Source organism: Neoarius graeffei, chromosome 6 (assembly GCF_027579695.1).
Source record: "Neoarius graeffei isolate fNeoGra1 chromosome 6, fNeoGra1.pri, whole genome shotgun sequence".
Lineage (NCBI taxonomy): Eukaryota > Metazoa > Chordata > Actinopteri > Siluriformes > Ariidae > Neoarius > Neoarius graeffei.
Genome location: NC_083574.1, coordinates 47,064,408 through 47,077,058, shown reverse-complemented (window position 1 = coordinate 47,077,058; position 12,651 = coordinate 47,064,408). Strand labels below are relative to the sequence as shown.

At 45.0% G+C, this 12,651-nt stretch overlaps 1 protein-coding gene across 1 annotated transcript in view; it reads right to left on the bottom strand.

The window, feature by feature from the left end:
- uri1 (URI1 prefoldin like chaperone) overlaps positions 1-12,110 on the bottom strand; it is a 36,751-nt gene extending 24,641 nt beyond the window's left edge. Inside the window, exon 1 of the mRNA XM_060923731.1 lies at positions 11,754-12,110. Within this exon, the coding sequence (XP_060779714.1) occupies positions 11,754-11,807 (54 nt within the window). The 5' untranslated portion in view covers positions 11,808-12,110. The remainder of the gene's footprint in view (positions 1-11,753) is intronic.
- Between the last annotated feature and the right edge of the window lie 541 nt (positions 12,111-12,651).

The following is a 12,651-nucleotide window of genomic DNA, read 5'->3' as shown; positions in this document are numbered from 1 at the left end:
GCGCAGGCAGGTCAAGTGGATGTAATTGAGCTGCTTAGCGTGTCTGCTGTAGACAGTCCAGGTCTCACAGGCACAAAGTAGGGTGGTAAGTATCACAGCACAGTAGACCTTCAGCTTAGTGGTAAGGCTGAGCCCTCTCAATTCCCAGACATTCTCATGAAGTCTCCCAAAAGCAGCACTGGCCTTTGCATTCCTGTTGTTCACCTCAAAATCTATGTTCAGGTACTCAGTAAAGGGTGCTGCCCAGGTAAACGAATGTGTCAACTACCTTAATGTTCTGCTCGGTCACTCTATGGTTTTTGGTAGGGCCTTCCAGGCATGGGCCACGTACATTACGTCAGTCTTTTGGGTACGGGACCGAAGTCGTCACAGGGTTGTAAAAACAGTCCATTTCGTGCTGCATCTTCTGCTCTGTACATCCGTTGAGGGCACAATCATCAGTCTTGAATGACATTCAGTTCACCATCTCCTTAACCTTGGTGATGGCCTGCAGGTGCCGGAGGTTGAACAGACTGCTGTCAGTCTTGTATCCGAGGCATATCCCATCTTGACGATCTTGGAAGGCATTTATCAGCATGGCAGAGAAGACCATGCTAAAGAGTGTAGGGGTAAGAACACAGCCCTGCTTCAGGCTGTTTGTTACTGGGATTGCCTGTGACTCATGTCCATCATCCAGTACTTTGACCATCATACCATTGTGGAATAGCCACACTATCATGATGAATTTGCTGGGACAGCCAAACTTCTTTATCTTCCATAGGCCTTCTCTACTGACTGTATCGAAGAACTTTGTCAGGTCAACAAAGGTCACGAATAAGTCTTGCATTCCACATGGACTGAAAGAGCTCAGTCAGTTTCTGCATCATTGCTGGGCCTCCTGCTTTGTAAACTTCAGCAGGAATGACATCCGATTCTTGCGCTTTACCACAGGAGAGCTGCTTGATGGTCTTTCTGACTTCATTTTCTGTGGGGAGGTTGTCCAGGTCTGAGTTGATTTCTACCTGTGGTAGGTCTGCAATGGCCTCGTTGTTGATGTCAGCAGGACAGTTGAGGACATGGTTGAAATGTTCAGCCCACCGCTCCAAGATCTGCTGCTTCTCCATCAGTAGCTGGGTCCCATCTGCACTGAGAGGGGAAGATCCAGACGGCTGGGGGCCATAGATGGCCTTCAGGGCATCATAGAATTGCTTGCTGTCGCGGCCATCTGCATAGTCCTGGATTTCGTCAGCCTTCATGCTGCGCCAGGCATCCTGCATCTCACAGAGCTTCCTCTGCACTTTTTGCCTTACGTTGGCAAAGGCGACTTTCTTTGCTTGTGAAGAGGGATCATTCTGGTGAGCTTTGAACATTTGTTGTTTTTCTGACAGCAAGTCTGTATCTCGTTGCCATTCTCGTTGAATCAATCTTGGTTTTTGCGGGTAGCTGGTCCGAGGTGTTCAAGGGCAGAAGAGTAGACTGCATTTAATCAGGCAACCTGCTATTCAGGTCACTGGTGAATTCCTCCACAATTTTGCTGTTCTTCAGCCTGGAGATGTCGATTTGCTTTGCAGTCTTCTGGCCTTGGGGTCTTCAAGCAGGCAGAATGTGAAATTTGCATTTGGATACAATGAGACGATTAGTCCAGCAGTCGGCACCACACGTGGATTTTTGTCACTCCCACATCCTGCCTGTCCCTTTTTCTGGTGATAATATAATCAATCAGATGCCAAAGTCTGGAATGAGGATGCATCTAAGATGTCTTGGTATGGGTAGGGAGTCAAAACAGTGTTGGTAATGATAAGATCATGAGCAGTGCACGTTCTGGGAAGCAGTGCACATTCTGTGGAGCAGTAAGCCATTGCTGTTAAACCTGCCAGTAACATGTCTTCCTATGATCCCTTCCCAGATCTGGTGATCGGACCTCACTCTGGCATTGAAGTCTCCAAGAATGAAGAGCTTCTCTGACTGTGGGACTGCTGCAATGATGGCGTCAAGTTCTTCGTGGAATTTATCCTTGATGTCCTCAGAGTTATTGTGGGAGCATAAGCACTAATCACCTTACATTCTTCTTGCCTCCAAGTAGGAGTTGAAGTGTCATCAGGTGATCGTTGATGCCCTCTGGGAGTTTGGTAAGTTTCTGGGTGAGGTGGGACTTTACAGCAAATCCATCACCTACCTCTCACCATTCAGTGCTGCTACGACCACTCCAGAAGAAGGTATAACCACCACCATGTTCCATGAGCTGGCCCCTGTCCGCCAGACAGGTTTCACCGAGGGCAGCTATGTCCACATCATAGGTCGCGTTAACCGACAATTGTCCGTCATTGACGGATTTTTTTTAGCTATGACGGAAAAATCTGAAGGCCGTCGGTCATTTTGACGGATGTTTACCGTTATCATTACCAAAAGCAATAATAGCCTAATAATAACAATAATAAAACATAATGAAACACACAATTGAAATGATTGGCAAGTTGTGGCAGAGTTTTCTTCCATACAGTATACATAGTCTTCACTGCCGTCACTTTCAATCTGAGCCGACGTTGCGGCAGTCTTGATGTTCAGTGCACAGGCTACTCATGTATACACTGTAGCCACTGCGCAAGGCTGTTCCCCCCATCGCGCTCCTGACCGCGCTCTGACTTTTCTAACCACTAGCACAGTGAGATGTATTAATGTTTCCCTTCTCTGCAGAAGACACGTCATTTTTGCCATTAAAAAAAGAGATGCATTGGGTTGTTTGTGTCGTTTCCCTGCCTGTACAATAGCGCTCATTTAGGCTAGTTGTTTTCTTGTTTTTAAAATGAAACAAATGCCGATTTATTGTATTCTTCCCCAGCAAGCTTAGGAACATCACTGCTCGAATATCTGCTAAACCAGTGGTCATCAACCTTTTTAAGCCCGAGATCCCTAACCTCTGCCTAGATGGCAAGCAAGATCTACCCCTTGAAGCGTTGACAGAAAAAGAAATCCAGACTAGACTGTTTCAAGTTGAGGCTTTTTATTTAGCCTAATTTTAACTGAATAAGATTTAAGACCCTGGTCCAACTTTTTAATTTCTTGTGAGAGCTGACTAAATGACTTAATTTCAGTACAACATACAATGGAAATTAACTATACACAAAAAATATATAGGCCTATATCTGTAGTGAGCAGAATGAATGAACCACCAATGACTCAGATTGTTATTAATATCAATTAATAATATTGTAATGAGAAAGCTGAACTGTTAACATCAGTTGCACTGTCTTGTTTGTATTGTAACACTAAATTAATTAATTTCACAGCAACATAAAATAGAAATTGTCAACTGAAATTACAACACAATGATGATATATCACAAATTGTAACTTAAGTGACAAAATGACAACTTCAATTCAACATGAACTGATTTTCTTTAACCATACATACACAATAAAGACAAATATGAACTTGCAATGATACTACTACCAATGACTGCTGTCATGCTACAGAGGTTACAGTTCATCATGCAACTCAAGTCAATGTGATGGCTGTGACTGAACACGGTCAGTGAGTGCCTTATAGAGATCTTGCAGTCACGTGACCGGAAAGTACACAACCCCCATCTTGTCGGTCAAAAACACCGCTGAATACTGCTGCACTCGTGTACAGAATGGATCAATTTCAACCGACGGACTACACAACTCATTTTTCTAATGAACAGATAACTAGATATATGTCTAAAATAAATGATCTACAGATTTGTGACCCTTATGGCTTACCGGATGGAGTTTTCACGACCGGATTTTGAACTGCCAGCGGAATACCCGGACGTGTATGATTACCTCATTAACTTTCCCTCGCTGTTCAGTGGTGAAGCACTGCGTGCTTATAAATCTCTGCACAGTTATCTTTACAGAAATTCAGGATTTGTCAGCGAGTCAGATGTGGCATCTTGTAAACAAGAAAATAATCCTCACTGGATGGGTATGTCACTTAAGTATTGAGTATAGCACTGACCAGCCGATTATAGAATAGAATAAGGTAATTCCAAATCGTCCGTCTTGTTTACATGGATCTGGCGTTGGAGAGGTAGAGGCTTGGCAGTGGAGATTTGAGTGGCTGTTTTCTGAGCTTAGTCAACAGGCCGGCTCTGCCTGTAGCCTCGCTTTTGCTTCGGCTCCCGGCGCCGCCTCCTTCGCTTTGCTTCCGATAACAATCCACGGAGACCCCGCTGGTCTCGCTATCTCATCCGGAATATATATTTTTTTTTTTTCTTGTCCGGAATGTTGTGCATGCGATGGAAATCGCTACAAACCGTCATTTTCTGCTGGAAACCAATGTCCAGTAAGTCCATACGGTTGCAGTGGATATTGAAGTCCGGTACAGACGAACAACACGCAAAAATACACACAAAAAACATAAAAAACGTGCACAGGTAGGGAGAGCTTGTAGCCGCAGCCGTTGTAGTAGAATTGTATATAGTAGGGTTTTCCAGAAGAAAAGGTAGAAGTAAAAGCAGAAGTAGAACCAGAAGTAGAAGGCGGAATATGGCGTTTGACCGACACGATGGCATCCGTCACAATCTGGATCGGCTGTGACGTCACATGCAAGTGCTCCATAGTTAGGTTCATATCACGTATCATATTATGGCAGGAACAAGCAGTAGTAACATCCATGACCTTACGCTTAAAGCTCGACAAAGGAAAAACTTGACAGCAAGCTAATTAGCATTTGTTAGCGGCTACAGTCGGTACTCGGCACGTTAAAAGTGGGTCAGCGTTGTAACGACATAACGTTACTGTACAAGCAATGCTTATTTAATGGTAACAAACTTGAGCCCTATATGTTGAAATTCCTATCTTATTCGTTCGTTAATTTATCTCACAGTCTTACCTCGGTCATGTTCTCTCCTACTTCTGTGAAAACTGAACGTCTCAGACGCGGACACGAGTGGGCGGGGGATGCGTTTGTTTAAGTCACCTGATTGGCTGGTGATAGATTGGTGGGCGGGGGATGCGTTTGATTAAGTCTCCTGATTGGCTGGTGATAGATTGGTGTCATTATAGCACGTCGGAGCGGTTCATGCCAGGCTCGAGTCCGATCCACCACTCCGCGGAAACACTTCAAGAGCTACAGTAACACTGACAGCCAGGTTATATCCTCACGGTTTTATAGGCAATATCATGCTTCCTTTTGTAAAGGGGCTGCAGAAATTAAACGGGGGCAGGAATCACAGAAAGGGGGGCGGCCTGCACCTCTAAAACCCCTCGTGGAGAACCCTGAACTGTATTGCGAGGCTATCACCATAGTGACGACGCTCAGAGACGTAAGACGTAAGCAGCAGGAGTTAAAAAAAAAAAAGAACCCTGCGACACAGAGGGGGAAAGCTGTAGTGGGCCTATCGGAAGACATGTAATATGAATGCCAATCAGATAGACTGCAGTGTATTTCTGTATAATCTTCCAATTTCTTTCCTCATCCCCCAAGATCGACTGGGAAAGCCTCAGAGATCGACCAGTCGATCGCGATCGACGGGTTGGTGACCTCTGTGCTAAACTATCATTTTAATGAGAGCACGGGTAGACAAACTAACATTTAAACATAACTTCTTTTATTTAAGACCTTCCGTGTCAGGTTCCAGGCTCCGCCGAGCCGAGACGCGGGGTGCAGCTGCACCACTGGTGCAGAAAGACCGCATGCTGCAGGATTTCCTCCCTATGAAGAGAGTACTAGCAGGGTCGGGAAATCCAACTTTCAGAGGCTCTTGCCGGCTTCTGATCACTTCCCTGGGAGAAATGTTTCCCGACTTCAGAACTTTGGCTGAAGTGGCGCTGGTTATTCCAGTCTCCAGTGTCGCAGCAGAGCGCGGGTTCAGCCTTCAGAATAAAATTAAAACGTCAATGAGAAGTCGTCTGTCCGAGGCAAAGACGCAAAATTTAATGACAATTGCCTCGGCAGCAGTCTCCATTGACGACTTTGATTATGCACAAGCGAGCTCCCAATTTAAATCCATGCGGGCCAAAAGGAAGGTTTGAGCTCACGCAAACAGGTCAAATTAGATCGTCACTTAAATCGTTGTAGTGGACTGTTCATATTTTAACTGCAATTGTCTTGCTACGTTGTAAAATAACATTGTTCATATGCCCGTTAAGGCACAACAGCCGCAATGTTTTTAGCGGAGGGAAAATGGGTTCACAAGTGACCGAACGTCAGAATCTCTGTTCATCTTTCTGCATCATAAATAAATGATTAAATACTACAAGCTTGTTCTGTGAATTAATTTTTAAATGAAAATGAGTCCATGAAAACACAAGTTATTAAATATATAGCATTTATAGCCTATACACATTGTCATTTAAAAGTTAAAATAAAATGACAGATAATAATGGACAATGACGGAATTTTTACGACCCTGTCCGTCAAAATGACGGACAATGAAAAAGTCTAACGTAACCACTGGTCCACATTGTAGCGAGCTAATTCCCTGGTGACTTGTGCAGTTCTTCTCTCCAGCCTGTCTGCTTTGATGTTATCCAGTGGAGTGTGCATGTTCCATGTGCCAAGGCTGAGTACTTTCACTCCCTTATTTTTCTTATTTGTCATATTTCGACCGCTAAGTGGGATCCCCACCAGACGCAGTGTACTGGCCAGGGTGAGGTGAAGCAGACTGTGTTTGGGGCACCTTTTCTCACCCCTTCCTCCATGGAGGTGAGCAGAGCAAATCCTAAAACAGGGCTACTCAGACACCCAGGGGGCTGCCGAACTCCACTGCTGCTTCATCAGGGCTTTCCACAAGCGCCGGCTGCCGGCCATACCTACAGCCGACTACACAATTAAGTCCAGCCGGCTACTTAATGACTTATTTTTGTAGCCCACAGGCTCTAAATATTAATTTTCGATTTTAATAAAATTAAATGTTTATCTAACAGACTGACAATAATGTCAAACTGAACCGCACTCATTTAAGTTGTAATTCGCGCTGTTTGAACCGATAATAACCACAACTTCCCCGCCGACTTCGTTGATCAAGGGAGAGTAACTCATCCGCGGCCCCAACATGCGGATGAGTTACACAAAAGGGGCGACATCGGAGGGAACAGAAGCAGAGATAATGCTTATTTTGTCTCCGGTAAACCAGTCTTCTCTCGTTCAATTACGTGCTGGCATCAAAAGACACCGCTGGTTGTAAATGAAACCAAACTGAGTCGTTGGAGTGTATTTGCATACACAAATGGAGAAATGTTCGCTGAGTGTGTAATTGTGTAGCCACCATTGCAGACCGTTGTGTTAATTCATAGCATGCTCAGTTGCGTGAATGTGCCATGCACCGAAAATAAGAGATGTACAAGCCAGGAACGCCTCATGATGCAATATGTGAGCTTGTATAGCCTATTACTGATTATTTTCGGTGCGCAAATCAGTTTTCATTGGTGCATTAGCGTCTGGCATACACTAATGAATAAAAAAGATGCAATATGTTGTAGTAATAATAATAATAATAATAATCTCATTATCTCTAGACACTTTATCCTGTTCTACAGGGTCGCAGGCAAGCTGGAGCCTATCCCAGCTGACTACGGGCGAAAGGCGGGGTACACCCTGGACAAGTCGCCAGGTCATCACAGGGCTGACACATAGACACAGACAACCATTCACACTCACACCTACGGTCAATTTAGAGTCACCAGTTAACCTAACCTGCATGTCTTTGGACTGTGGGGGAAACCAGAGCACCCGGAGGAAACCCACGCGGACACGGGGAGAACATGCAAACTCCGCACAGAAAGGCCCTCGCCGGCCACGGGGCTCAAACCCAGACCTTCTTGCTGTGAGGCGACAGCGCTAACCACTACACCACCGTGCCGCCCCTAATAATAATAATAATAATAATAATAATAATAGAGCAGATGTCTGAGAAATTAATATAGCTTGTCTATTATGCAGGCATACTTAGGCTAACAATAATAATAATAATAATACTAAGAACGTGTGGCAGCGGGGGTGTGGTCAAGCGCCGGTCTGTGACAGGAGGGCGGAGTTGGGGAAGGTAAGTGGCAGAATCGCTACACCTGAGTGTAATTAACCTGTGTTTTGTGTGTGTTCTCCCCAGTAAACCGCCCTACTTAAGGAGGGAAAGGGAGAGCGGAAGGGAGCTTCTTCCCCGGCAGAGACGACAGTGTGTGTGTGTGCGCGCGTGTCTCTGCCTATTGGTTTAAATATTGTTAGACTGAAAAGTTCGGCAATAAAGCCTTCTGAGAACCTTGATCTCTGTCCTGCCGTCCTCTGTGCTCCACCCACACGCTATTCTCGCTACAGAACGGTTTTTGAATAATGCTCTCCTGCTTTGAATGTTCATGTTCATTGTTTATTCCTGCCCATAGGTGTGTGAAAGATGCCACCTAAAAGAAAACTTAATCAGCAGACTCTGGAAGGCTTCTTAAAGAAGAGAAGTGGTGGTCAGTTGAAGTGCTTCAGAATAGTATTAAGATTCAGATTAATTTATTCATCCCAAAAGGGACATTCATTGTTGCCAATTATTATTATTTTTTTCTCAGATTATTTATTTCAATGGTAGCACTTATACCATAATTAACGTAGGCCTACATGTGTTATATTGTTACTGTTGCAGTATGTGATTTAGTAAATACTGCAGAGTATTTTTATTTGTACATTTTAGGTTATATTTTTGTCGCTCTGACTGTTCTTCAACACGTTATAATGACCTGCAACCTCAGTTTGTCAGTTGAATACAAGAAAAGAAAGAAGATTTACTGCCATTTTACTTTGTATTTGAGTAAAGTGAATAAATAAATGGTCTGTGGAAAATACATTTAATCCTGGGAACTGCGTGCACAGGAGTTTTTTGTGTTTACTACCCACCCCCCCGGCTGGCTACTTATTTGTCATGGCTGGCTAGTATGAGCCTTAGTGGAAAGCCCTGTTCATTCCAGCAGAGAGCAACCCTATGCCCTGGGTCACCTGTGTGCAGGTTCGTGACTACAGCTTCCACTGTTTCCACACCTCTGCTTCACCACTTGCCCATAGCCACGGGACTTGAATTTGAAGGCATGACTTGTGCGTGACTTGGATTAGAGTGAGGAAGAGTTGCACAGCAGTCAGCCTCACTCTCTCATCCCAACCTAACTGAGTTCAGAAGCAAGACAGGATCAAGACGGCCAGAGCTAGGTCGGGATGCAGTGGATGGCCAACAGTGTTCTACTGTGCCCTGACTGCGCTCCACAAATGCTTTGCTGGGTCCACCTTCCTGCCCATTGAACCACCAGGTGGTGGTCTCCTCCGCACAGTCTGCCAAGTCCGGTCTTCGGTCATAACCCTAACCGGGGGAACAAGGAGTTGCTAGTGCTTGCTCAAGGCACCACCCCAGGCTAGTGGATGGAAGCAGATGCCTTACTACTCCATTGCATGGCGGTCAAGGACAGCACATGCCCACTGCCCTAATACAGATTCTACACTAGATTCCATACACATTCTACACTATATTACATGACAATCTACAGCATATTCTGTAACACAATGTTCTATAAAACACACTACACTATATTCCAAATACACTCTACACACTAACACATTCTACACTATATTCTGGAACACATTTAATGTTATGTTCTATAAAACACACTACACTATAGTCTATAACAAATCTTCCACTATGTTCCATAACTGCAGCACGGTGGTGTAGTGGTTAGCACTGTCACCTCACAGCAAAAAGGTCCTGGGTTCGAGCCCAGTCGCCAACGGGGGCCTTTCTGTGCAGAGTTTGCATGTTCTCCCCGTGTCCGTGTGGGTTTCCTCCGGGTGCTCCGGTTTCCCCCACAGTCCAAAAACATGCAGGTTAGGCTAACTGGTGGCTCTAAATTGACCGTAGGTGTGAATGCGAGTATGAATGGTTTGTCTCTGTGTCAGCCCTGCGATGATCTGTTCACTTATCCAGGGTGTACCCGCCTCTTGCCCATAGTTAGCTGGGATAGGCTCCAGTTTGCCCGCAACCCTGTAGAACAGGATAAATGGCCACAGATAATGGATGGATGGATGTTCTAACACACTTTAAAATATATGCATTCTACACTGTATTCCTGTGTGGTGTAGTGGTTAGCACTGTCGCCTCGAGCAAGAAGGTCCTGGGTTCGAACCTTGCGGCCGACAGGGGCCTTTCTGTGTGGAGTTTGCATGTTCTCCCCGTATCTGCATGGGTTTCCTCCGGGTGCTCTGGTTTCCCCCACAGTTCAACAACATGCAGATTTGGTACAATTAGGCCACTGTAATTGGCGCAAGCTGTAGTGGTTTCCCAGCCATAATGTATGTACATATACAGATCTTGCTATGGCAAAGCTAATAAATCAAATCATAGTCACACTCAAATATATACATATTTGATACATTATAGAACACATCCTGCACATTATACTATATTCCACGCATTGTATAGGCCGACCAAGAAAACCCTGTCCTCTAATGAACTGACAGAAGTGTGCAGTTGCCACCTCACAGATCCAGTGTCCCTGATTTGATCTTGAACTTGAGTTACGTTAGATGTTGAATTTTTCATGTTCACACAGACACAAAGAGAAGAAGTAGTTCCTCTGTTGCCCCTTTTCCACCAAAGCAGTTCTAGGGCTGGTTCGGAGCCAGTGCTTAGTTTGGAACCGGGTTTTCTGTTTCCACTGACAAAGAACTGGCTCTGGGGCCAGAAAAACCGGTTCCAGGCTAGCACCAACACTCTGCTGGGCCAGAGGAAAGAACCGCTTACGTCAGCGGGGGGCGGAGTTAAGACCAACAACAATAAGACCGTGAAAGATCGCCATTTTTAAGCGCCGAGAAGCAGCAGCTGTACAAACGCGAAGTCATCCATTATTATTGTTGTTGCTGCTGCTTCTTCTTCCGTGTTGTTTTTGCTTTGATATTCGCGCCAAGGTTTATGTAAACGTAGCGACGTAACTGACGTATACAGCGACGTAATGACGTGGCTCCGCTTAGCACCGCGAGCTATGGAAAAGCAAACTGGTTCTCAACTGGCTCGCAAGTTGAACGAGTTGTGAACCAGCACCAGCCCCGAACCAGCCCTGGAACTGATTTGGTGGAAAAGGAGTGTGTGAGTCTCACTCATATTGCTCTGGAATATACAAGGATTAAATATACATGACAGAAAGAATACAGGGTGGCACGGTGGTGTAGTGGTTAGCGCTGTCGCCTCACAGCAAGAAGGTCCGGGTTCGAGCCCCGTGGCCGGCGAGGGCCTTTCTGTGTGGGGTTTGCATGTTCTCCCCGTGTCCGCGTGGGTTTCCTCCGGGTGCTCTGGTTTCCTCCACAGTCCAAAGACATGCAGGTTAGGTTAACTGGTGACTCTAAATTGACCGTAGGTGTGAATGTGAATGATTGTCTGTCAGCCCTGTGATGACCTGGCGACTTGTCCAGGGTGTACCCTGCCTTTCGCCCGTAGTCAGCTGGGATAGGCTCCAGCTTGCCTGCGACCCTGTAGGACAGGATAAAGCAGCTAGAGATAATGAGATGAGATGAGAAAGAATACACTGTTGTAACTAACTGGCTAAAAAGAAAGCCTGAGTAGCATTAGCATCATCTTCCCATGTGGCGAGCCAAGCTAGCAGGAAAACACGTGATAGTTTAGAACAATCTAGAAAAACACATATTTCAGGATTATTTCTGTGCAAATGGTAGTAATTTGTATTCCTTTAACGTGGAAGCAGAATAAAGATTGGTGCTACAAGTTAACCCTCCCTCCCTCACACACACACACACACAATGTGCACAGAGCTTAAATGATTATTCATTACCTTCCTGTGTTCCTCTTTGAATCTATCCACGCCTTTAGGTAAATCACTGCTCATTTTCACTTTACCAGCGATGCTCTGCTGTAAGCAATTGTTTTAAATATCCAACAACAACAACACTCAGGGATTTGAAGTCCTATAGAAATGTTTATGAATGGCGTTGAAAGTATTCCTGCGTCCTGGTCGCCTTTTAGTCATCAACGAAGCAGTAGAAGTGATCCAAATCAAGATTGAGACCATTTCACCCTTGCATTGTACAAGATCGAGCTTTTCCAAAAAAAGAAATAATTTTTATCCCTCTGGTTGTCTTCTTCCAAATCGTCAAGCAGCACTAATCCACCTGCGCCATGTTGGTCTCTCAACAACACTGCTAGAAGTCACGTGACACAACATCGAGGCGTTTATAGGTGCGTTCAATTTACGCAGACCGATTCAAGTCAATAATACTGCGCAGTCACAGTCCGGTTAGTCCTGTCAAAACATCAGAAAAGACAACGAACACTTCTGCCACGACAATTATATTTAGTTAGTTAGTTTTGTGTCATGATATGTGGTTTGCGGGGTGAAATAAGTTCACAGAAATTAGTGATTAGATATAAAATGTAAAACAACACTTTCAACTGTGTCATTGGCTTTTCTATGATGTTTTGTCTAAGTATAATATCCATCCATCCATTATCTCTAGCCGCTTATCCTGTTCTACAGGGATGCAAGCAAGCTGGAGCCTATCCCAGCTGACGATGAGCGAGAAGTGGGATATACCCTGGACAAGTCGCCAGGTCATCGCAGGGCTGACACATAGACACAGACAACCATTCACACACTCATTCACACCTACAGTCAATTTAGAGCCATTAATTAAACGTGTTTGGTGCTCGGCTGGCGGCATGGTGGTGTAGTA